Consider the following 27,896-nt stretch of genomic DNA (forward strand, 5'->3'; position numbering starts at 1 on the left):
ATGGAGTGGTACGCCGCCAACAACGTGCAGGTGGTTCCCAAGGACAAGAACCCTCCCAACACGCCAGAGCTCCGCCCAATTGAAAAATACTGGGCTATTGTCAAGCGGAACCTAAAGAAGACCAAAAAAAAGGACGAGCAGCAGTTCAAGGCAAACTGGCTTTCTGCGGCGTAGAAGGTGGACAAGGTGGCTGTACAAAATCTGATGGCAGGTGTCAAGCGTGAGGCCCGGCAATTCGGATTTGGAAAAGCGAAAGCCTAATTGAATATTTTTTCTGAATTTTATACTAATTGAACTTGAACAAGTATATACGGCCGTAAGTTCGGCCAGGCCGAAGCTTATGTACCCTCCATCATGGATTGCGTAGAAACTTCTTCTAAACACTGCCATCCACAATCGAATTACTTAAGTTGCGGTAACGCTTGCCGATGGCAAGGCATCTTAAACCCTCCTAACACCATCTTCCAAATTTTATGACAAAATTTTCTATAGAAAGAAAATTTTGACAAAAATTTATACAGAGTGGCAACCAAAAAATGGCTCGAGTGGCAACCATGATTATGAACCGAATAAAATTTGAACAAAATTTTCTATAGAAATAAAATTTTGACAAAATTTTCTATAGAAATAAAATTTTGACAATGATGAAAATTTTATTATGAACCGAATAATATTTTAACAAAATTTTCTCTAGAAATAAAATTTTGACAAAATTTTCTATAGAAAAAAATTTTGGTAGATTATTTTTGGCTCTAGTGGCAACCATGATTATGGACCGATATGGACCAATTTTTGTGTGATTGGACCAATTTTGGTATGGTTGTTAGCGACCATATACTAACACCACGTTCCTAATTTGAACCGGATCGGATGAATTTTGCTCCTCCAAGAGGCTCCGGAGGTCAAATCTGGAGAACGTTTTCTATGGGGGCTATATATAATTATGGACCGATATGGACCAATTCTGGCACGGTTGTTAAAGATCATATACTAACACCATGTTCCAAATTACAACCGGATTGGATGAAATTTGCTTCCCTTGGAGACTTCGCAAGCCAAATCTGGGGATCGTTTTATATGGGGGCTATATATAATTATGAACCGATGTGGACCAATTTTTGCATGGTTGTTAGAGACCATATACCAATATCATGTACCAAATTTCAGGCGGATCGGATGAAATTTGCTTCTCTTTGAGGCTCCGCAACCCAAATCTGGAGATCGGTTTATATGGGGGCTATATATAATTATGGACCGACGTAGACCAATTTTTGCATGGTTGTTAGAGACCATATACCAACATCATGTACCAAATTTCAGCCGGATCGGATGAAATTGGCTTCTCTTTTAGGCTCCGCAAGCCAAATCTGGGGATCGGTTTATATGGGGGCTATATATAATTATGGACCGATGTGGACCAATTTTTGCATGGTTGGTAGAGACCATATACCAACATCATGTACCAAATTTTAGCCGTATCGGATGAAATTTGCTTCTCTTTTAGGCTCCGCAAGCCAAATCTGGGGATCGGTTTATATGGGGGCTATATATAATTATGGACCGATGTGGACCAATTTTTGCATGGTTGGTAGAGACCATATACTAACAGCATGTACCAAATTTCAGCCGGATCGGATGAAATTTGCTTCTCTTAGAGCAATCGCAAACCAAATTTGGGGGTCCGTTTATATGGGGGCTATACGTAAAAGTGGACCGATATGGACCAATTTTCGCATGGTTGTTAGAGACCATATACCAACACCATGTACCAAATTTCAGCCTGATCGGATGAAATTTGCTTCTTTTAGAGCAATCGCAAGCCAAATTTGGGGGTCCGTTAATATGGGGGCTATACGTAAAAGTGGACCGATATGGACCAATTTTTGCACGGTTGGTAGAGACCATATACCAACACCATATACCAAATTTCAGCCGGATCGGATGAAATATGCTTCTGTTAGAGGCTCTACAAGCCAAATCTGAGGGTCCCTTTATATGGGGGCTATACGTAGAAGTGGACCGATATGGCCCATTTTCAATACCATCCGACCTACATCGATAACAACTACTTGTGCCAAGTTTCAAGTCGATAGCTTGTTTCGTTCGGAAGTTAGCGTGATTTCAACAGACGGACGGACGGACGGACATGCTTAGATCGACTCAGAATTTCACCACGACCCAGAATATATATATACTTTATGGGGTCTTAGAGCAATATTTCGATGTGTTACAAACGGAATGACAAAGTTAATATACCCCCATCCTATGATGGAGGGTATAAAAAGAAATTTAATTTGATTTTTTAAATAAGCGATTTCAACGATTTACACGCGTTTTCCCTTGACCAAATTTTGACCGTATCACCCTTTAGGTCTATAAATCAACCCATATATCAAACCATATATCAAACCCATATATCAAACCGTTAATTATTGACTAGTTTCGCCACTAAATTATTATTGAATGCATTCAATAATGGACAATTGGATAAGTGTATAAACTTCGATAGATAATTCCTCAAACCCTGGACTTGTGATTGAGCTTAACATGGAATCGGGCAGCACTCAGTGATAAGAGAGAAGTTCACCAATGTGGTATAACAATGGACTGAATAGTCTAAGTGAGCCTGATACATCGGGCTGCCACCTAACCTAACCGAACCATACAAAGAGCCCTCCGGATGATTGAGAAGTGGGCAAAGTGGAATGAGCTTGGGGTAAATCTTCTGAAGATAGAACTGTCATGTACTGCGAAGAACACAAAATTCCCACGGTGAAGCCCATCTCCTTAGGGGGAATTGAAATTCCATTTGGTGAGTGTGCAAAATATCTTCGAGTTTTATTGGACAGGAAGCTGAACTTTAAGCTTAATATTGAAGAAAAGGCGAGGAAAGCAACGGTAGCTTTGTGTTTGTGCAAAAAATCAATAGGAAAAAAGTGGGGACTGAACCCGAAAATTGTGCATTGGCTATACACGGCAGTGGTTATATCTATTTGTTGTTGTGGTCTGGTGGCCGGTACTTCACCAGCCGACAAGTTTAGATAAAGTTCAGCATATTGCGTGCTTGTGTATCTCAGGCGCATTCAGTAAGACAGGAATAGATTCCCTTAATATCATGCTGTATCTATTGCCGTTAGACATTTTGGCCAAACAGTCAGCAGCAACAACGGCTGTACCGTTGTGTGAGCTATCGCTTTGGTAGGAAAAACTCACGGTCACAGTTTGGTCCTCAAAATAATGCCACATGTGCACAAACGTAGTGGATTACACTATGGCGAAACCACTTTTCGTTAAAATGTTTGAAACTTTAATTCCCAACACTGATGGCTTAAAATTTGTTCATCCAATTTGGAGCCATCGGTGGGTCGTGCACCTCGCCTCAGTGTTGGGACATAGGGCTTCAGAGTATATTCTAAAGACCTGGATCTTCAAATAGCGAAAAAATTACCTATTCACTAGTGTTGCGTTGTGTAGTGTTTTTATCATACTGAAAGCCTCGCCGCGGGAGGCAAAAATTTATTGTCAGCCGCCGCCGCCGATAAAAATGAGTCGGCTTCATTCTCTGACTCAGGCAGTCAACCTGCAATCAAATCTTTGGACTCTGTGTTGCCGCCGCCGAGTAGACAAATTTATATAGGCATAACCGTCAAGCCGCCGCCGCTGGAGGCAAAAATTTAGTGTCAGCCGCCGCCGATAAAAATGAGTCGGCTTCATTCTCTGACTCAGGCAGTCAAGCTGCAATCAAATCTTTGGACACTGTGTTGCTTAACTCGAAATGGGCATCGATTGCCGCAAATCTCTCAACGAGATGGCTGAGCACTACAATATTCACCTAATATGGGAACTTGGCCATAGGGAACTGTGAAGCGGATGAGTTAGCAAGACTAGGAACTACCTAACATATTCCAGGGGAACTAGAATCTGTAGGTATGCCTCTGACCATCGACTGCCGCAAATCTCTCAACGTGATGGCTGAGCAGTACAATATTCAACTAATATGGGTGCCAGCACCCTCAAAAAAAAAAACGGTTCTGTAACATATACCCCAAGGTGGATTATCCCACCTCAGTAATGCTGGTGACATTTCTGAGGAGTTTAAAGCTTCTCTAAGTGGTTTCACTGCAATGTGGAACGCCGTTCGGACTCGGCTATAAAAAGGAGGTCCCTTGTCATTGAGCTTAACATGGAATCGGGCAGCACTCAGTGATAAGAGAGAAGTTCACCACTGTGATATCACAATGGACTGAATAGTCTAAGTGAGCCTGTACATCGGGCTCCCACCTAACCTAACTAACCTAACATATACCCCAAACACATTTTGCTTCAAGCATATATATTTTCAGGATTGGTCCAAACAAAATATTGTTTGTATTGTTCAAACATATTATGTTTCACCTTAGGACATACACTGGTAGAAAAAAATGTTAATGAAATTTTCCTTGTGTGGATATACTTTTAAGGCGGCAATTGGTTACTTATATTATTTTACTTGCGGCATACTCTCTAGGTCGGGAGCCACCGTGGTGCAATGGTTAGCATGCCCGCCTTGCATACACAAGGTCGTGGGTTCGATTCCTGCTTCGACCGAACACCAAAAAGTTTTTCAGCGGTGGATTATCCCACCTCAGTAATGCTGGTGACATTTCTGAGGGTTTCAAAGCTTCTCTAAGTGGTTTCACTGCAATGTGGAACGCCGTTCGGACTCGGCTATAAAAAGGAGGTCCCTTGTCATTAAGCTTAACATGGAATCGGGCAGAATTCAGTGATAAGAGAGAAGTTCACCAATGTGGTATCACAATGGACTGAAGGGTCTAAGTGAGCCTGATACATCGGGCTGCCACCTAACCTAACCTAACCTATACTCTCTAGGTCTCTCTTTCTAAACACATATATGTTTATAGGCTATTTCTAAATTAATATATGTCTGCATCTTAGCATATTATATTTACAAACATTTTATGTCCCAAATATAATATGTTCTAACATATTAACATAAATGTGCCAAACATGTTATGCTAGTTTACGAATATTATATGCTTGCACTTAAAAATATTGTGTTAAAAATTTTGAGTTCCAAACATATAATTTTTACACCCAAATATATGAAAAACAGTCTTTTTCGTTCGTGTGGCCACAGGAACCTAACGAGGAACAGCGAAGCGGATGAGTTAGCAAGGCTAGGGACTACCTTACATATTCCAGGGTATGCCTCTGGCTAACTGCAAGCTCTTATTGCGTGAGGAGGCTGTTATGATGGTGTATTCCCGATGGGAGAATTGCAAGGGTTGTAACGACACCAAGCAAATATGGCCCCATTTAAACTTAAACCGCACACTAGATATGTTAGTGTTTTCAAGACGTCAGATATCACTCCTGAGATCTGCTATAACGGGTCGCTGCCTGATAGACGAGTTTACAAAAAATTGATGGGATATTCTGAGATATTTTTTAAAAAGAAATTTTTGTGGAAAAACTTTCAATTTGTTGATGGGGTTTTTTGTTGAGTGTTCATGATAGTTAAAATTCATCCATGGTTATTAAATTATCCCTGTTTTGAAGAGCAATACAATTTATTCAAATTTTCGCACAGAATTGTTCATTTTTCCCCCCTAAAGAAGTTCACTGTTGTTGTAGATGATTGTTTCCTCCTACACACAAAAAAATGTCATGAAAATTTTTCCAATTAAAATTTTAATTGAGTTTTAAAAAATATTCAATTAAAAATTTAATTGATTCATCAAGTTGAATAATTGAAACAAAAATCAATCACAAAAATAATAGTATCAATTAATTTTTTAATTGGATCAATGAACATTTTAATTGACCTTCAATTAATTTTTTAATTGATACTATCATTTCTGTGATTGAAGACATTTCAATTAAAAATTAATTGGATCAATTAATTTCGTGATTGAATCAGAAAAATTTTTTTGTGTGTAGTCTTTAATTTTTTTTAAACGTTTAAAATTTACCAAGATTTCCTTAAAAATTCATTTAATAGTTCACTCCACTGTTTATTCTTTCCTTCCATCGTATACATACATACTACGATTTAATTATGTTTCCTTGGCAAAATTGCTCAAAGAAAACAAACGAAAAAAAAAAACCACCAAGGAAACAAGTGCTTCATCTCAGATTAATAAGGATGTCTTTGGTAAATGGTAACTTTTATAAACTTTTTTTTATGATTTCTTTGGCTGGAGTATAGTGTTGGTCCTTTGTTGGTAGCTAAACTTTTTTGTTTAAAGATAAAATAAAATTTCTTTAATAGAGCTCAAGGTTGCCCCATACCCAAAAAAAAAAAACTTTATGAGAAGTAGAATGAAAAATCTAAATCTGTTGCTAGTGTTTAGTGGTGATGCTGTTTATGACAATGATGACAGGAGAATCATCAAACGTGGCCGCTCTGTTCTAGAATAACATTTTACAAAGAGACTACATTTCGTTTGCCTTATCACTCATGCTGTCATTGGCCTTTGGAGAATATTTTCAATTTGTTTTTTGTTTTAGTTTTTGTTACATCCCCGGTTTTGTTAAATTACACATATTTTATCTTCATTTTCCTTGGCTATCTCCCCACATAATATTTCCGGTAATTTTTCTTACTTTTGTTTTTTTTTTTTGTAATGAAAAAGCAAGAAAATTGGGTTTTGAATTTTCGTTTGTGTCTTCAGGCGTTAAACCTAATATCAACGACTCAGGGTCAGTCAATTTGTTGTTTTCCTTTACACTTGTGGGTCTCTCCCCTAATTTGTCTTTGTTCTTGTTTTTCTCTTCCATCGTTTTGGAGTTTATCGTCCTTTTTCACTAATGAGTTTATTACATTTTGAATTTTCTTTCATCTCCAAAGACTATAATTTTAAGAAAAAAATGAAAAAAAGAAATATTATATTTTTTATTTCTTTTAAATAGACCTCTGAGGTAGAGTAGAACTCACACTTGTGTCCTAGCTCATACCTATATCCGTTTCAAAGCGGAAATGAAAGATTTCACAATTCTATGTGCCGTTTGATTTCATCTATTTCGTTGATTTGGGAGTTTTTATTGGAATATCCTTATCGAAGGTCCATTAGATTCGTATTCGTATATATTTTCGAATGAAAGCACAAATCATAATTGCCCAGCAAAAAAATTTGGAAGTTCTTCTTAAGGCACAACTTTAAAAGCACTTCCAAATATGTCCTCCCAAAGATGTTCTTTATTTTAACTGCACAGGAAGTTCATTTGAGTCAATTTTTTATAACTCGCTTTTTTCATATTTTTAATGGGAAATTTAAAATTTTATTGTTTCAAATTGGTTAAAAACAGATTAAAAATTAATAAAATGGTGCAAATTATTTAAATTTTGCCGAAAAAATGCAAAATTCTTTGTAAAAAAATTTGCGAATTTTTTAAAATATTTGATGTCAAACGTTCCAGACAAACGTTATAAACCATTCAAAATCATAAACAATTTTAAAAATTATTTATTCGTCAAAATATCACACAATTTCTATATTCACATCCAAATCACTGGATTCGCGTCACACCTTAAGAAGTGATGCAAATTCAGTGCAACGGCTGTTGAAATGGTGAACATCCGTTCTATTACAAGCCCATGTTAAAATCATCGCTTCTGCGCCAATTTTGTACCACTTCCGGATCCAAAAAGAACATTTTCACTACATTTTTAGCGACGCTTTTTTTGCTGGGTGTATTTGCTATTTCTGTTTTTATTTTTTTTTTTTTGGTTGGTATAATAGATGGCTCTCTTTACATATTTTCTTGCGAATTTTATCTTACACAAAAATACATATCACCAATATTTGGTCATTTAAAGCGAAATTTATGGAATAATTAATTTAATCAAACCAAGAGAGAATCATATAAATTAATTAAATCAATATTTTTTTTAATTCGATAAATTGACATCGGTTACCATACAAAAAAATTTACACAAATTTTTATAGAAAATTTTGTTGCATTTTTTTTACAAAGCTTGTTTGCAAAATTTTTTTTTTAAATTTTATATCTAAAGAAAATGTTTTATAGAAAAAAAATTATAGAAAAGTCTATATTCTATAAAACATTTTTGTAAAATTTTATTTCTATAGAAATTTTTGCAGAATTTTATTTCTAAAGAAAATTTTTCACAAATTTATTTCAATAGAAAATGCCGTGAAAATTAACTCTTAGAAAATGTTTTGAAAGAAACCATAGCCAAATTTAAATAAAATAAAATGTTCTTAATTGTTTTCAATTACTTAAACAAAACAACAACTGATGAAACAAAGAATGCAATTAAATATTAAACTTATGCAATAAAAATTAAATTTATGCAAAAGAGAATAATATAAATTAATTGAATCAATTATTTTTTTTTTTCAATTTACAAATTATAACTTTTATTGAAATGGTAGTTGATTTTATAACAACAAAAAATACACAAATTTCGTTAAAATTGTATTTTTGCAAATTTTTTCTAAAAAATTGATATCCATCGAAAATGTTTTATAGAAAAAATTATAGAAAATTTATTCTATAAAAATTTTTTGTAAATTATGTTTCTATAGAAATCTTAGTAAAATGTTATTTCTATAGACGTTTTTGCAAAATTTTATTTCTATAAAATTTTTTGTCAAAATATTATTTCTATAAAAATTTTTGTCAAAATATTATTTCTATAAAAATGTTGTCAAAATTTTTTATTTTATTTCTATAGAAAATTTTGTCAAAATTTTATTTCTGTAGAAATTCTGTCAAAATTTTATTTCTATAAAAAATGTTGTCAAAATTTTATTTCTATAGAAAATTTTGTCAAAATTTTATTTCTATAGAAAATTTTGTCAAAATTTTATTTCTATAGAAAATTTTGCCAAAATTTTATTTCTATAAAAAATTTTTGCAAAATTTTATTTCTATAAAACATTTTGTCCAAAATTTATTTCTATAGAAAATTCTGTCAAAATTTTATTTCTATAGAAAAGTTTGTCAACATTTTATTTCTATAGAAAATTTTGTCAAGATTTTATTTCTATAGAAATTTTTGTGAAAATTTTATTTCTATAAAAATGTTGTCAAAATTTAATTTCTGTAGAAATTTTGTCAAAATTTTGTCAAAATGTTATTTCTATAGAAAATTTTGTCAAAATTTTCTCAAAATTTTATTTCTATAGAAAAATTTGTCAAAACTTTATTTCTATAGAAAATTTTGTCAAAATTTTATTTCTATACAAAATTTTGTAAAAATGTTATTCCTATAGAAAGTTTTTGCAAAATTTTATTTCTATAAAAATTTTGTCAAAATATTATTTCTATAGAAAATTTTGTCAAAATGTTATTTCTATAGAAAATTTTGTCACATTTTATTTCTATAGAAAATTTTTGCAGAATTTTATTTCTATAAAAATTTTGTAAAAATGTTATTTCTATAGAAAATTTTGCCAAAATTTTATTTCGATGGTATATTTTTGCAAAATTTTATTTCTATAGAAAATTTTGTGAAAATTTTATTTATATAAAAATTTTGTCAAAATTTAATTTCTGTAGAAATTTTGTCAAAATTTTATTCCTATAGAAAATTACGACAAAATTTTATTTGTCAAAATTTTATTTCTATAAAAAATTTTTGCAAAATTTTATTTCTATAGAAAATTTTGTCAAAATTTTATTTTATAGAAAATTTTGTCAAAATTTTATTTTGTAGAAAAGTTTGTCAAAATTTTATTTCTATAGAAAATTTTTGCAAAAATTTATTTCTATAGAAAATTTTTGCAAAATTTTATTTCTATAGAAAATTTTGTCAACATTTTATTTCTATAGAAAATTTTGTCAAAATTTAATTTCTTTAGAAAATTTTGTCAAAATTTTATTTCTATAGAAAATTTTGTCAAAATTTTATTTCAATAGAACATTTTTGCAAAATTTTATTTCTATATAAAACTTTGCCAAAATTTTATTTCTATAGAAAATTTTGTCAAAATTTTATTTCTATAAAAAATTTTTGCAAAATTTTATTTCTATAAAACATTTTGTCCAAAATATATTTCTATAGAAAATTCTGTCAAAATTTTATTTCTATAAAAATTTTGTCAAAATTTAATTTCTGTAGAAATTTTGTCAAAATTTTATTCCTATAAAAAATTTTGTCAAAATTTTATTTCTATAGAAAATTTTGTCAAAATTTTCTCAAAATTTTATTTCTATAGAAAAATTTGTCAAAACTTTATTTCTATAGAAAATTTTGTCAAAATTTTATTTCTATACAAAATTTTGTAAAAATGTTATTCCTATAGAAAGTTTTTGCAAAATTTTATTTCTATAAAAATTTTGTCAAAATATTATTTCTATAGAAAATTTTGTCAAAATGTTATATCTATAGAAAATTTTGTCACATTTTATTTCTATAGAAAATTTTTGCAGAATTTTATTTCTATAAAAATTTTGTAAAAATGTTATTTCTATACAAAATTTTGTCAAAATTTTATTGCTATACAAAATCTTTTCAAAAATTTATTTCTGTACAAAATTTTGTCATAAATTTATTTCTATAGAAAACTTTGTCAAAATTTTATTTCTATAGAAAATTTTTGCAAAAATTTATTTCTATAGAAAATTTTGTCAAAATTTTATTTCTATAGAAAATTTTTGCAAAAATTTATTTCTATAGAAAATTTTGTCAAAATTTTATTTGTGTAGAAAATTTTGTCAAAATTTTATTTTTGTAGAAAATTTTTGCAAAAATTTATTTCTATAGAAAATTTTTGCAAAATTTTATTTCTGTCTAAAATTTTTCCAAAATTTTATTTCTATAGAATATTTTTGCAATTTTTTTTTAATAGAAAATGTTGTGAAAATTTTAATTCTTAGAAATTTTTGTGAAAGGAATATCACCAATATTTTGTAATTTAAAATCTGAGCCAAATTTAAATAAAATAAAATATGCAATTACAAATTAAATTTATGCAATATTTTTTTAATTTGGTAAATTATAATTTAAATTGGTTTTAAAACACAAAAAACATTTGTTCTGACCCTTAATGGATTCAGTTAATTTTTTAAATGAAATTTCTTTAATATCAAAAATGATTAAAACAATCAATTATATCAATTTTTAATTGGTTTAATTAGAAATTTAATTAAATTCAAATTGAAATTTGAAAACTCAATTTTTTTTATTGAAGCATTCAATTATTTATTATATATTTATTTATAATTATTTCTCCTTTACATGGAATAATTTGGTTGGTAATTTTACAGGAATTTATACTTTCTTATGAGTTTACCCATTATAATTATAGTTTTATTTTTGTTGAGATTTTCTAATTTGGTCAAAAAATTACTTCGTTCAATTAATTTTGTAATCGCTTAAGTTTTAATTGGAAATATTTTAGTGATATTTGTTGAAGCATTTTCAATTGAAAAAAATATTTTTTTAAAATATTTTTTTCTTTATTAGACTTTTTTTGTATTATACACTCACAAATAGTTGATTTAGATCCAATGCGCTTTACTCAAATCATATATATACCGCCGAAAATTCGGCCATGTCGGCCACCCACCATGGATTTTTTCGAGTGTAGAATATAGTACGTGATTCACGATGGATGCTACCAGTCCGATCATTCAAAATTTGTCGATACCAACATTTTTTTTTCGTTTATACTCCATGCATCGACTGTCTTGTCTGGCTACCATATTTTGCTTACCAATCCCAGTTTTAGATTGTTTATCAAAAGAATAACATATTTTCCTGCCACTAAGGTTCAAATTTGTTTGACATATCATTTATCAGAAGAACATCAACACAAGCCATGGCAAAGAAACCAACAACAAAATCATTGCTTCATACACAGACACGTATTCACCGAAAGCAACCACAAGTTCCTGCCTTTGAAGAGAATACCTAAAATGCTATCAGAGAGTTCTTGACAGTTAGGAGTTCCACGAAATTTTCCATCATTATACTCATGTCATAGAGAAAACATATGTATGACCTTTTAATTCACACTCACAGACATGTATCCTTCAAGAGAATACGTGCACCCACATACGATATATGACGATACATGTTTGTAATATTGTATTGTAATATTCCTCAACAACAAGGTATTGTATTATCATTTTACGGGTTCCAGTCATTTTTTTTTTTCGTTTACTCATTTTTCTCTCTTGTTTCCTTCTAATGCTAGTAATACTCATTTTGGAGGAAATGGAAACTTTTTAATGCTTCTCTATTGCATGATGAACAAATAAAACGTAATTTTTATGTTAGCCTGATATCAATGCAGGCTGGTTCAATGTCCAAATCATTTAAACTAGAAATTATTACAATATTTATTCGAGCTTATTGGACAGGAAAATTAAGGGAATTGACATTATTAAGTTACTGAAAAGAAAAAAAGAGAAATAAGACTTACCCCCATTTTCAGGAAGCTCCGTTAGTGCTACGTTAGCTAACGAAATTTTAAACCGTATTATGGCCATGTCTGTCATCTTGTCTATATATTTCATATGCCCGTTAGGAACTTAACTGGTAAACATTTTTCAGTTAAAGTTAACCGGAGAGAAGACATTTCGATTTTACTTTCTGCTAACTGGGAGTTAAAGTCTAACGGAGATATTTGAAAATGGCCGTTAATTGTTTTTTGTTTGCCGAAATAATTGATTCCATTTTATTTGGAAAATTTCATTTCGGAAAAAAGTTTGTCGAAATGAAATTCCAACAAATGAGGCACATGTATGTCAAATTGTTTTTACATAAATTCGCAATAGTGTATTCTATGACATTTGACTTTTGTAGGCAGTTTTTACACAAGTTTATTTCGTTAGAAATATCATGTATAGTTACATTCTATAGAAAAAATTGTTTTTTTTTAAGTTTTATTTCTATAGAAAATATTTGCAAAATTTCAAGTATAAACTTTTGCCTAAATTCATTTCTATAGAAAATTTTTTCCTAAATTTTATTTTTATAGAAAATTTTATTTCTATAGAAAATTTTGTCAAAATTTATTTCTATAGAAAATTTTTGTCAAAATTTATTTCTATAGAAAATTTTTGCAAAATTTTCTTTTCATAGAAAATTTTATTTCTGTAGAAAATTTTTTCAAAATTTTATTTCTATAGAAAATGTTGTCAAAATTCTTTTCTGAAGAAACCTTTTGCAAAATGTTATTTCTATAGAAAATTTTGTCAAAATTTTATTTCTATAGAAAATTTTGTCAAAATTTTATTTCTATAGAAAATTTTATTTCTATTTTTTCAATTTTTGTCAACATTTCATTTCCATAGAAACTGTTTAAAAAATTTTATTTCTATACATTTTCTCACTAACATTTTATTTATCTTTCCAATTTATGTTTTTATGCCCTCCATCATAGGATGGGGGTATATTAACTTTGTCATTCCGTTTGTAACACATCGAAATATTGCTCTAAGATCCCATAAAGTATATATATTCTGGGTCGTGGTAAAATTCTGAGTCGATCTAAGCATGTCCGTCCGTCCGTCTGTTGAAATCACGCTAACTTCCGAACGAAACAAGCTATCGACTGGAAACTTGGCACAAGTAGTTGTTATCCATGTAGGTCGAATGGTATTGAAAATGGGCCATATCGGTCCACTTTTACGTATAGCCCCCATATAAAGGGACCCTCAGATTTGGCTTGTGGAGCCTCTAACAGAAGCATATTTCATCCGATCCGGCTGAAATTTGGTACATGGTGTTGGTATATGGTCTCTAACAACCATGCAAAAATTGGTCCACATCGGTCCATAATTATATATAGCCCCCATATAAACCGATCCCCAGATTTGGCTTGCGGAGCCTCAAAGAGAAGCAAATTTCATCCGATCCGGCTGAAATTTGGTACATGATGTTGGGATATGGTCTCTAACAACCATGCAAAAATTGGTCCATATCGGTCCTTAATTATATATAGCCCCCATATAAACCGATCCCCAGATTTGGCTTGTGGAGCCTCTAAGAGAAGCATATTTCATCCGATCCGGCTGAAATTTGGTACATGTTGTTGGTATATGGTCTCTAACAATCATGCAAAAATTGGTCCACATCGGTCCATAATTATATATAGACCCCATATAAACCAATCTCCAGATTTGGCTTGCGAAGCCTCAAAGAGAAGCAAGTTTCATCCAATCCGGTTGTAATTTGGAACATGGTGTTAGTATATGATCTTTAACAAGCGTGCCAGAATTGGTCCATATCGGTCCATAATTATATATAGACCCCATATAAAACGTTCTCCAGATTTGACCTCCGGAGCCTCTTGGAGGAGCAAAATTCAACCGATCCGATTCAAATGTGGAACGTGGTGTTAGTATATGGTCTCTAACAACCATACCAAAATTGGTCCAATCACACAAAAATTGGTCCATATCGGTTCATAATCATGGTTGCCACTAGAGCCAAAAATAGTCTACCAAAATTTTATTCCTATAGAAAATTTTGTCAAAATTTTATTTCTATAGAAAATTTTTTCAAAATTTTATTTCTAGAGAAAATTTTGTTAAAATTTTAATCGGTTCATAATCATGGTTGCCACTCGAGCCAAAAATAATCTACCAAGATTTTATTTCTATAGAAAATTTTGTCAAAAGTTTATTTCTATAGAAAATTTTGTGAAAATTTTATTTCTATAGAAAATTTTGTTAAAATTTTATTTCTGTAGAAAATTTTGTCAAAATTTTATGTCTACTTTGTCAAACTGAATTATATACGTATTGGATCGATCTTTTTTGTTTTTGATTTAATATATACCACGTATGGACTTACATACAATTTAGAAGATGGTGTTAGGAGGTTTTAATATAATGGAATAATAATGGAATCGGGCAGCACTCAGTGATAAGAGAGAAGTTCACCACTGTGGTATCACAATGGACTGAATAGTCTAAGTGAGCCTGATACATCGGGCTGCCACATAACCTAACCTAACCTAACCTAGGAGGTTTTAAGATACCTTGCCATCGGCAAGCGTTACCGCAACTTAAGTAATTCGATTGTGGATGGCAGTGTTTAGAAGAAGTTTCTACGCAATCCTGATGGAGGGTACATAAGCTTCGGCCTGGCCGAACTTACGGCCGTATATACTTGTTTTTTACTAACATTGTGTTCCACCCTAGTGCATTAGCCGACTTAAATTTTGAGTCTATAGATTTTGTAGAAGTCTATCAAATTCTGTCCAGATCGAGTGATATTTAAATGTATGTATTTGGGACAAACCTTTATATATAGCCCCCAAAACATTTGACGGATGTGATATGGTATCGAAAATTTAGATTTACAAAGTGGTGCAGGGTATAATATAGTCGGCCACGCCCGACTTTAGACTTTCTTTACTTGTTTTTAAAGAAAGTTTTTTGCAAAATTTTATTTCTATAGAACATTTTTGCAAAATTTTTTTTTCGATGGAAAATTTTTGCAAAATTTTATTTTTGTAGAAATTTTTTGCAACATTTTATTTTTATAGAATATTTTTTGAAAAATTTTATTTCTATAGAACATTTTTGCAAATTTTTTTTTCTATGGAAAATTTTTGCAAAATTTTATTTTTATAGGAAATTTTATTTCTAATATTAAAATATTTCTTATTTTACTATTAAATTATCAAATTGAAAATATATGTTTGTTTTAGGTTATTGAATTAGATAATCTTCTGCATGCATGTTAATTTTCAACAATATTTGACTTTTGTTTAATTTCATATAAAGGTCTTTAACCTGTTTTTGCCTTTAATAATATGTATCTTAAATAACATAGCTTATATTGCCAGCCAGTGTCTCATTTGTTGTAATATCTACTGTGATAAAATCTCATTAAATGAATTGTATTTAAAAATCAAATTAATAAAGAAGAATTTGAAAAATGAAAATGAAAATTTCTATAGAAAAATTTCTCAAAATTTTATTTCTATAGAAAATTTTGTCAAATTTTTTTTCTAAGAAAATTTTGTCTAAATTTGGTTTTTATAGAAAATTTGGTCAAATTTTTATTTCCATAGAAACTGTTTAAAAACTTTTATTTCTATATATTTTTTTACTAACATTTTATTTATCTTTCCAATTTATGTTTTTTAGTTTACTCTAATGAAACCATAGCCAGAATTTATTTCTATAGATTTTTTTCATAATTTTATATTTATAGAAAAGTTTTTGCAAAATTTTATTTCTATTGAAAATTTTGTCAAAATTTATTTCTATAGAAAATTTTTGAAAAATTTTATTTCGATGGAAAATTTTTCCAAAATTTTATTTTTATAAAAAATTTTATTTCTACAGAAAATGTTCTCAAAATTTTATTTCTATAGAAAATGTTGTCAAAATTTTATTTCTATAGAAAATTTTGTCAAAATTTAATTTTGACAAAATTTTGTCAACATTTAATTTCTATATATATAATTTATTTCTTTAGAAAGTTTTGTCTAAATTTTATTTACACTGAAAAAAATATTTACTTGATATTAAAGATTACCAACCTCAATTTTAGGATGCGCAATTTACACACTATTAAGGACAAATTTCTTTAAAATAATGAAATTTTATTTAAAATAAAGTTTATATTTGCTTCAAATATTTTTTTCATTAAATTTAGGACACACATTTTGAAAATTTTGCGTCCTTTCCTTAAAGTTGCATGGCTTTAAACTAAGGCAAATTTTCGTTTAAGTAAACAAACACATTTTTGATTTAAAGAAATTGTCCATAAATTAACTGAAATATTGATACTTTAGATTTAAGAAAAAAACGCTTCAAATATAGGCTAAGAGTTATTTTGAGGATTTGGCATCTTTGGTTTAAAGTTACTTTGGAATTAAGAAAATATTTTTTTACTTCGAAATATCCGTCATAATTTGGACAGGCAATTAACGTCCAAATGTATTATATCTAATTTTACAATTATTAATCGAGCTTTATGGACAGATTTAGATTAAGGAACATGATTAATAGAGTCATTGAAAAGAAAACGCTAGAAACATTCAGCCAGATCTATACTAAAGGCTGTGGAAAGATTCATTCGCCCGAATCGAAACATGTACAGTCCAGGGGTGTATAAATTTGTATCTGGCGTTTTCTTTTCAATGACTCTATTAATCATGTTCCTTAATCTAAATCTGTCCATAAAGCACGATTAATAATTGTAAAATTGGAAGGTTAAAATTTTTGCATCCAAGTAAACTCTTTTTTGAGTGTATATATACAATTTTGACAAAGTTTAATTTTCAATAGAAAATTTTGTCAAAATTTCATTTCTATAGAAAATTTTGCAAAGTTTCATTTCTATAGAAAAAATGTATTTCTTTAGGAAGTTTTGTCAAAATTTCATATCTATAGAAAATTTTGTCACTATTTCATTTCTATAAAAATTTTTGTCATTTCTATAGAAAATTTTGTCAAAATTTTGTTTCTATAGACAATTATGGCAAAATTTTGTTTTTATAGAAAATTTTGTTTCTATCGCAAATTTTGTGAAAAATTTATTTACATAGAAAATTTTGTCAAAGTTTCATTTCTGTAGAAAATTTTGTCAAGATTTTATTTCTATAGAAAATTTAGTCAAAATTTTATTTCGATAGACAATTATACCAAAATTTTGTTTCTACAGAAAATTTAGTCTATCTTGTATTTCTATAGAAACTGAAAGTGCGTCCTCTTCATTCAAAATTATGCAATACAAAATACTATTGTGAATTTAAACAATTTTGCCTTATCTTGTGTTTATTCGAAATAAAGTCTTTTAAGAAATATATCGCTTTGCAACGACATCTCTTCTTAGCTTCATACATTAAATCATTGTTCTAATACAAAGCTTTTATTCATATTTTGGCCCTAAGAGGTTTGATATATTAAATTGTAATTTCACACCACCAATACCTCTGTCTCGAACTACTCTTGGGTTGGCCTGTGTCTTGGCTATTCTCACATTGGTTTATGGCTTGGCTATTGTTGTAACTAAAAACCGAATAATTTTAACAACACAATATCCTTATATTTCCAACATTGGTTTGTGTTTACGATGTGTCCTTATTTGTATCCTAATTTGTCAGCCCAAAGGAGCTTAGTAAAAGTTTATCCACTTAAGAAAGCTTTAATATGCTATCATTGCTAATGACAGTAAAATGTAAGTAAACTGGATTAAATTAAAGAGTATGTAGAATATTAAAGCTGTAATCTTTAATCATAAGAGCTTTTGGGATAAACTTCCATAGAAAATTTCTTTAGAAGTTTGATTATTTTTTTATTTATTTTGTTATATATGAAATTTTATTTCTATAGGAAATTTTAGGAACATTTTATTTCAACAGAAAATTTTTTGAACATCTTATTTCTATAGAAAATTTCAGCAAAATTTTATTTCTATAGAAAAATTTGTCAAAATTTAATTTTTATAGAAAATTTTGTCAAAACTTGTATAAAAAATGTTGTCAAAATTTTTCTGTGGAAGATTTTGTCTAAGTTTTTTTTTAATTATTGCTGTTTTGATTTTAGCTTAAAACTAGGCGTCAGCTAAACTAGCTACTCCTGTAGTTTAGTCAACCAACAATAACAAAAACAGAAAGAAATGTATTTCTATAAAAATTTTTATTTCTATAGAAAATTATTTCTATATTTCTATAGAAAATTTTCTCAACATCTTATTTCTATAAAATTTTTTCTTAAATTTTATTTCTCTACAAAGTTTTCTGACAACTTTATTTCGACAGAAAATTCTTTCAACATTTTATTTTTCTCAAAATTTTATTTCTATAGAAAATTTTGTCATTTTTACATTTTTCTATGGAAAATTTTGTCTAAGTTTTATTTAATTATTGTTGTTTTGATTTTAGCTTAAAACTATGCGTCGGCTAAACTAGCTACTCCTGTAGTTTAGTCAACAAAAAATAACAAAAACAGAAAGAAATTTATTTCTATAAAAAAAAATTTTCAAAAATTTATTTCTATAGAAAATATTTTGAACATCTTATTTCTCTAAAATTTTTTCTTAAATTTTATTTCTATAGAATTGTTTCTTAAATTTTATTTCTAAAGAAAATGTGTAACAACTTTGTTTCGATAGACAATTTTCTCAGTATGTTATTTCTACAAAAATTTATCTCAAAATTGTATTCCTATAGAAAATTTTGTCAAACTTTTATTTCTATAGGAAATTTTGTTAAAATTTTATTTCTATCAAAAATTGTGTCAACATTTTATTTCTATCAATAATTTTGTCAAAATTTTATTTCGTTAGAATTTTTTTTTGCAAAATTTTTTGTCTATAGAAAATTTTTGTAAAATTTTATTTCTATAGAAAATTTTGTCAAAATTTTATATTTGTAGAAAATTGTGTCAAAATTTTATTTCTATCAAAAATTTTGTCAACATTTTATGTTTATCAATAATTTTGTCAAAATTTTATTTCTATCAATAATTTAGTCAAAATTTAATTTTTATCAAAAATTTTGTCAAAATTTTATTTCTATCAATAATTTTGTCAAAGTTTTATTTCTTTAGAAAATTTTGTCAAAATTTTATTTCAATAGAAAATTTTGACAAAATTTTATGGCATGGAAAATTTTGTCAAAGAAAAAGTTTGCAAAGTTTTTTTTTCTATGTTTGTAAAATTTTATTTCTATACAAAATTTGATCAAAATTTTATTTCTTTATAAAATGTTATTTCTGTACAAAATTTTATTTCTGTACAAAATTGTATTTCTATACAAAATTTTATTTCTATCAAAAATTTTGTCCAAATTTTATTTCTATAGAAAATTGTGTCAAAATTTTATTTCTATAGAAAATTGTGTCAAAATTTTATTTCTAGTTATAGAAAATTTTTGCAAAAATTTTGTTTTATAGAAAAGTTTTGTATAATTTTATTTCTGTACTAAAGTTGGTCAGCATTTTATTCCTAAAGAAAATTTAGTCAAAATTTTATTTCTGTACACAATTTTATTTCTATAAAAAATGTTATTTCTGTCAAAAATTTTGTCACAATTTTATTTCTATCGATAATTTTGTCAAAATTTTATTTCTATAGAAAATCCATTCTTAGTCTTCGTTGGGAGTAACAAATTTTTTTCTATAAAAAAATATTGTTTAAATTTTATTTCTATAGAAAATTTGGTCCATATTTTATTTCTATCAAAATTTTATGTCAAAATTTTATTTCTATAGAAAATTTTGTCAAAATTTTATTTCTATAGAAAATTTTGTCAAAATTTTATTTCTATCGAAAATTTTGTCAAAATTTTATTTCCATCAAAAATGTTGTCAACATTTTATTTCTGTACAAAATTTTATTTCTATACAAAATCTTATTTTTATCAAAAATTTTGTCAAAATTGTATTTCTATCAAATCACAGCAAAAAAGAGCTTCCAAAAAAGTAGTTTGGATCCCCAATCTGTGATCCGGAAGTAGTGCAAACTTGGATCATCTCCAATGAATTTAACATGGGCTTGTCATAGGACGGAAGTACTCCCTTCTTGGATCCTTTGCATTGCTTTAGAAGTTGTGCATTGGAAGTTAATTTGAATGAAGAAATTTAAAAAGCGAACAAAAAAACAATTTTTTTTACCACTTTCACTATTTTTCATCCATATGTTTTATTACACAATTATTTACCTATTATCTAATTTTTACAATTTGAAAAACTTTTTCACTCCGACCAGTGGTTAAACCTGGGTTTGCTGGCACCATAACAGAACGCCTTAGCACACTCAGCCACAAACGCCATTGATATGATCCATATTTTATTTCTATCAAAATTTTATGTCAAAATTTTATTTCTATAGAAAATTTTGTCAAAATTTTATTTCTATAGAAAATTTTGTCAAAATTTTATTTCTATCGAAAATTTTGTCAAAATTTTATTTCCATCAAAAATGTTGTCAACATTTTATTTCTGTACAAAATTTTATTTCTATACAAAATCTTATTTTTATCAAAAATTTTGTCAAAATTGTATTTCTATCAAATCACAGCAAAAAAGAGCTTCCAAAAAAGTAGTTTGGATCCCCAATCTGTGATCCGGAAGTAGTGCAAACTTCGATCATCTCCAATGAATTTAACATGGGCTTGTCATAGGACGGAAGTACTCCCTTCTTGGATCCTTTGCATTGCTTTAGAAGTTGTGCATTGGAAGTTAATTTGAATGAAGAAATTTAAAAAGCGAACAAAAAAACAATTTTTTTTACCACTTTCACTATTTTTCATCCATATGTTTTATTACACAATTATTTACCTATTATCTAATTTTTACAATTTGAAAAACTTTTTCACTCCGACCAGTGGTTAAACCTGGGTTTGCTGGCACCATAACAGAACGCCTTAGCACACTCAGCCACAAACGCCATTGATATGATCGTAATACGACACCAAGGAATAACAATCTAATTGCTTCTCGAGATGTCCTTTATTATTATGAACGAAAAAATAAGAAAAAATTAAAAATTCTCGTAATTTACAAAACTTTCTCAAAAGAACTTCCATGGAAGCGAAAAAGTCAAACGGCACAGGTTCAAATCCCAGCGGGGATAAAATTTACTTTTTTTATTATCTTTTTACTTTTTTTATTAATTTCTATTTTTTTTTATTTTTTTATTAGTTTTCTATTTTTTGGTAAAATTTAATTGTACAAAATTTGCACTTAAAATAGCCTGATTGCGTTCTTTCTAATACTTGTCCACAAGGACTGCATCGGAAGTAGAAAAAAACCATTGGGCGATCCCAAGATGCTGTTTAGAAGAAATGTTTGTGCACTTGTCCAAAAGGACTGCATCGGAAGTGGAAAAAAATTATTGGGAGATCCCACGATGCGCTTTAGAAGAAATGTTTGTGGACTTGACCAAAAGGACTGCATCAGAAGTTGAAAAAACTTGATGGGGGATTCTGGGATGGGCTTTAAAAGAAATGTTTGTGGAACAACTTCCAATTTTTTTGCTGGGATATTTTGCCAAAATTTTATTTCTATCAAATATTTTGTCAAAATTTTGTTTCTATCAATTATTTCCATAGAAAATTTTATCAAAATTTTATTTCCATAGAAAATTTTGTCAATATTGTATATAAAATTGTGTCAATATTTTATTTCTGCAGAAATTTTTCTCAAAATTTTATTTCTATAGAAATTTTTCTCAAAATGTTATTTCTAAAAAATTCCTCAAAATTGTATTTTCTCACTAAAATTTTATTTATCTTTCCAATTTATATTTTTTAGTTTAATCTAATGAAACATATTAACCAGCATTAACCAGACTTTATTTCGGTAGAACAATTTCTCAAAATTTTATTTCTATAAAAATTTTTTCTCAAAATTTTATTTCTAAACAAAATGTTTTTCAATATTTTATTTCTATGGAAAAGATGTTCAAACTTTTATTTCTATAGAAAATTTTCTCAACTTTTTATTTCTACAGAAATTTTTCTCAAAATTTTATTTCTATAGAATTTTTTCTCAAAATTGTATTTCTATAGAAATTTTTCTCAAAATTGTATTTCTATAGAAAATTTTGTCAAAATTTTATTTCTATAGAACATTTTTTCACTAACATTTTTTTTATCTTTCCAATTTCGATTTTTTAGTTTAAGCTAATGAAACATATTAACCAGTATATGGGTCGAAAACCTTTGTATTTAGTACCCTACTATATGTAATTATTTATATACTTAATTGAGTATGGTTATAAATATTATAAATAAATAAATATTCACCAGAACACTGTTACCTACTGACATCCATCATTACTTATGTCACCTCAAATTAAAAGCTTTTTCCTGCAAAAGCACTTTTCATGTGATGCTATTTCTTTATCTACCTCATAAAAACAAAACTTCTCCGAACAGAGTCCTTGTGGTCTAGGTTCTCACTCTCTCTTATTTCGCTCTTTCAAGTTTATGATTTATGGTAGTTATTTTTAAATACTCTCAAGGACTTTTTGCTCCTCATCACAATGGAAATATAAGCAAAAAGTTATGCTAAAGTTCATACAGTTAAAGTGTTGCCAATACAAGGGGATATCGAATATTATGGAAAGTGGGGGAGGTAAACTCAATAAAAGAATTTTATAAAAAGGTTGCCTACTTGTTTTGGACACAATATAAAGCAGAATTTATTTCGAAAATACAATTTTTTTACAATTATTTATTATTGTTCTTGTAATTTTTTATTTTATTTGATATAATTTATCTTATCTTAATTTATTTTAATTTTATTCAATTAAATTTAAGCTGACTTAACTTATAAAAATTTTTTAATTCTATGGATAACTTTCTTGTTTAGTTTGTAGTTCGAACAATGGCTGGCAACCCTAACGTCAAAAGCTCTTTACCTATTAAACCAAAAAATTGCAGCATATTTCTAGGATGCGAGGTTTTGTTAGTGTTTACTGCTGCCGAGGACATCCAAGGCAAAGTGTGACGACCACACAGCATCTTGTGACACAAAACAAAGTTTACATTTCTTTCATCTCTCACTCTCTTGCTCTCTCTGGCGCTTTCTCTCTCATTTTTTAAGGTAAAAGTTTTCTCTTGCTTCTCTGGAGGTTAGACATAACAAAATTTGTGTTATTCACGTAAATTGCCGCGGTATCTGCTATGTTTTGATGTCAGTTTAAATCTTATCTCTGAAGCCTAAGGTCGAGGTTTTGAAAACGTTAACCGATTCCGTTTGCGTTCTTCGTAAGTGAATTCTTGAAGAAGAAAATTTGTGCTCATTGTTGTTACCTAAAAATCAACCGGAGAAATTTGGTAAACAATTGAAAGAAAAGGATACCTTGGTGTGTCCCCAAGGTGCAAATAGCAAAAAAACCAAAAAAAAGAAAACAAATCAAATAACTACGAAAACCTAATAAGAAATAAGCAAAAAAAAATACCCCTTAAAGAAAAGTGTGTAAAAAGAAAGGACCAAAGTTTATTGGTAAACCCGTGTAAAAAGAAATCGAGATAAACTTTTTATGGTGTTTGTGGGACAAGTTTAAAATCAACCCTCCCTGTTTCTCCCCTACTCAGACAAAAGGTATGTAATGAGTTGGCTCTTTGGTGAGAGCGAAAAAAATGCTTTTGAATTTTGTTATGTCAATGTTTATGTGTGAGAAGATGGCAAAAAGGGGCGTATATACGTAAGCATTGATGTTATTGTTTCCAAACACTTTTATTTAATTCTATTTTCTTTTGTTCACTCGTGCCCATTAATTGATCTAATTAATTTTACAATCTATTTTATTTCTAACGATTAATTTCAGTTTGTTGAAATTTTTATTCCGCCCTAATTAATTTGCAATCTATTTTATTTCTATCGATTATTTTCATTTTGTAAAAATTTGTATTCCGCCCAGCTGTTATGCTATTTCGCAACAACAAACCCTGAAAGTATGCATGAATAATTTTTATAATTTACAATTAATTTCAGAATTACAATGAATTTATCTTTAGATGGAAATTAGCAAAAAATTACAAACAAGGCATGTAATTAAAGTCATTTTAATTTCATTTTGTATGAAATCATAAAAATTTTTATTTTGAATAAGCCGTCCTATATAATACCCTGATTCTGGCTTATTCATCATCATTGGCACAGTTGAAGCGTTTCTGGAAGCAAGATTTTGCTTTCAATTTCAGAAAGTTGAAAAACTAATGAGATTACGTTACGTTACACACAGAAAAAAATTTCCGTAGTTAAACTAACGCTACATTTTACTTATTTTTATTGAAAAAAATTTATTTGCTTGTAGTTGAATTTTATTATTTTTATCGAAATTTTCCACAGCTTAATGAAATCTTACTTTTTTTAAGTATGTCTCAAAAATTTTATGAACTAAACGTGAGCAGAAAGTTTAATGACCGTACACATAAGTTCAATATGAACTAAAGCAAAAAAAATTTTGTCAAAATTTTATTTCCATAAAAAATTTTGTGAAAATTGTATTTCTATAGAAAATTTTATTTCTTAATAAATTTTGTCACAATTTTATTTCTATAGAAAATTTTATTTCTATAAAAAATTTTGTCAAAGTTTTATTTCTACAGAAAATGTTTGAAAATTTTATATATATTTATATATAGGACATTTTTGCAAAACCTTTTTTATAGAAAATTTTTATTTCTATATTTTTTTTTCTATAGAAAATTTTGTAAAACAAATTTTATTTTTTATAGAAAACTTTGTCAAAATGTTATTTCTTTAGAAAATTTTTTAAGAAATTTTATTTCAATAGACAATTTTTGCAAAATTTTATTTCTATAGAAAATTTTGTCAAAATTTTATTTCTACAGAAAATTTTGTCAAAATTTTATTTCTATATAAAATTTTGCCAAAATTTTATTTCTATAGAAAATTTTGTCAAAATTTAATTTCTATAAAAAATTTTGTCAAAATTTTATTTCCATAAAAAATTGTGCCAGAAAAATTTTCAACATTTTATTTCTTAATAAAATTTTGTCAAAATTTTATTACTATAACAAATTTTGTCAAAATTTTAATTCTACAGAAAATTTTGTCAAAATTTTATTTCTATAGAAAATTTTTCCAAAACCTTTTTTTATAGAAAATTTTTATTTCTATTTTTTATACCCTTCACCACTACTGTGGTACAGGGTATAATAAGTTTGTGCATTTGTATGTAACGACAAGAAGGAAAAGACTGAGACCCATCGTTTAGTATACCAATCGTCTTAGAATTAAATTCGTACGTGTCCCAAAAATAGTAAGAATTTGGCGCCAATGATTTTCTTCTTTACTTTTGGTTAATTTTTTCTTCTATGAGATGATGTAATTTCGTGAACTGCAGTTAAAAAGTACAACAGGGCATTAAAATTTTCTGGTTTTAACAACGCTTTGTGGAAATCTCAAAATGTGGAGTAAAATTTGGTAGTTCATTCTTCCTATAAAACAGTTCACTTTTTTTTTCGGTGCATATTGGTAGAAGTTACGTCGATAACTTAACTGAGAAATATTCGAATATAATAACAGGTTGGCTGATAAGTCCCCGGTTTAACAAAGAAACACACATTTTTTTTTTTGTCAAAATTCGTTTTTATTATTCAATATAGTCCCCTTCAAGAGCGATACAACGATTATAACGACCCTCCAATTTTTTGATACCATTTTGGTAGTACTCCTTCGGTTTTGCCTCAAAATAGGCCTCAGTTTAGGCGATCATCTCTTCCTTGCAGCCAAATTTTTTCCCTGCGAGCATCCTTTTGAGGTCTGAGAATAAGAAAATGTCGTTGGGGGCCAGATCTGGAGAATACGGTGGGTGGGAAGCAATTCGAAGCCCAATTCATGAATTTTTGCCATCGTTCTCAATGACTTGTGGCACGGTGCGTTGTCTTGGTGGAACAAAACTTTTTTCTTCTTCATATGGGGCCATTTTGCCGCGATTTCGACCTTCAAACGCTCCAATAACGCCATATAATAGTCACTGTTGATGGTTTTTCCCTTCTCAAGATAATCGATAAAAAAAAAACAGAGGCCATTACTTTGCCAGCGGACTTTTGAGTCTTTCCACGCTTCGGAGACGGTTCACCGGTCGCTGTCCACTCAGCCGACTGTCGATTGGACTCAGGAGTGTAGTGATGGAGCCATGTTTCATCCATTGTCACATATCGACGGAAAAACTCGGGTGTATTACGAGTTAACAGCTGCAAACACCGCTCAGAAACATCAACACGTTGTTGTTTTTGGTCAAATATGGGCTCGCGCGGCACCCATTTTGCACGGAGCTTCCGCATATCCAAATATTGATGAATGATATGACCAACACGTTCCTTTGATATCTTTAAGGCCTCTGCTTTCTCGATCAACTTCATTTTACGGTCATTCGAAATCATTTTGTGGATTTTTTAAATGTTTTCGTCGGTAACCACCTCTTTCGGGCGTCCACTGCGTTCACCGTCCTCCGTTCTCATTTCAATTTGAATTTTGCATACCAATCAATTATTGTTGATTTCCTTGGGACAGAGTCCGGAAACTCATTATCAAGCCAAGTTTTTGCGTCCAGAGTATTTTTTCCCTTCAGAAAACAGTATTTTATCAAAACACAAAATTCCTTTTTTTTCCATTTTTTTACAATAACAAAAGTAGCATCACAAAAGACGCTCTATCTCACAAACTAATTGACTTACAGACGTCAAATTTTGACACGAATCATTTGAAGGTCGGTACTATATAACAATAATATGCATTTAATACTAGCGACGCCATCTATGTGTCCGACCGGGGACTTATCAGCCAAACTCTTAATAAAAAAGGGTATACAAAGCTAACACAAACTAAATTTTAGGATACGCATTTTATTGACAAATTTCTTTCAAATAATGAAATTTTAATAAAAAGAAAGTTTATAATCTTTGCTTCAAAAAATTTTCTCATTACATGTTAAAGTTGTATGTCTTTAATTTAAGGATTAATCTTGTTAAAGTGAAGAAAAATCTTTTTTGATTTAAAGAAATAAGCTTTAAAATAACTGAATCTGATACTGAATCTTCAAATTAAAGATTTGTTTCTTTGTTAACGTTAACATATCGCAAAAAGAGAATGAAAAATTTTATTTCTATAGAAAATTTTGTACAAAATTTTATGTCTGTAGAAAATTTTCTAAAAATTTTATTTCTATAGAAAATTTTGTAAAATTTTATTTCTATAGAATTTTCTTGTCAAAATTATATTTCTATAGAAAATTTTGTCAACATTTTATTTCTATAGAAATTTTTGTCAAAATTTTATGTCTATGGAAAATTTTGTCAAAATTTTATTTCTATAGAAAATTTTGTACAAAATTTTGTTTTTATAGAAAATTTTGTCAAAATTTTATTTCTGTTAAAAATGTTTGCAAAATTTTATTTCTATAGAGGATTTTGGCAAAATTTTACTTCTATAGAAATTTTGTAAAAATTTTATTTCTATGGAAAATTTTG

The 27,896-nt window shown here is 28.8% G+C and overlaps 1 protein-coding gene across 1 annotated transcript in view; it reads left to right on the forward strand.

The window, feature by feature from the left end:
* Positions 1 to 12,692: 12,692 nt before the first annotated feature.
* The window catches only part of Sdc (Syndecan), a 263,979-nt gene continuing 248,775 nt past the window's right edge, over positions 12,693 to 27,896 (forward strand). The window contains exons 1-2 of the mRNA XM_075311725.1: positions 12,693 to 12,718; positions 23,955 to 23,997. Coding sequence (XP_075167840.1) covers positions 12,693 to 12,718; positions 23,955 to 23,997 — 69 coding nt within the window. The remainder of the gene's footprint in view (positions 12,719 to 23,954; positions 23,998 to 27,896) is intronic.

This window comes from Haematobia irritans, chromosome 5 (genome assembly GCF_050003625.1).
Source record: "Haematobia irritans isolate KBUSLIRL chromosome 5, ASM5000362v1, whole genome shotgun sequence".
NCBI classification, from domain to species: domain Eukaryota; kingdom Metazoa; phylum Arthropoda; class Insecta; order Diptera; family Muscidae; genus Haematobia; species Haematobia irritans.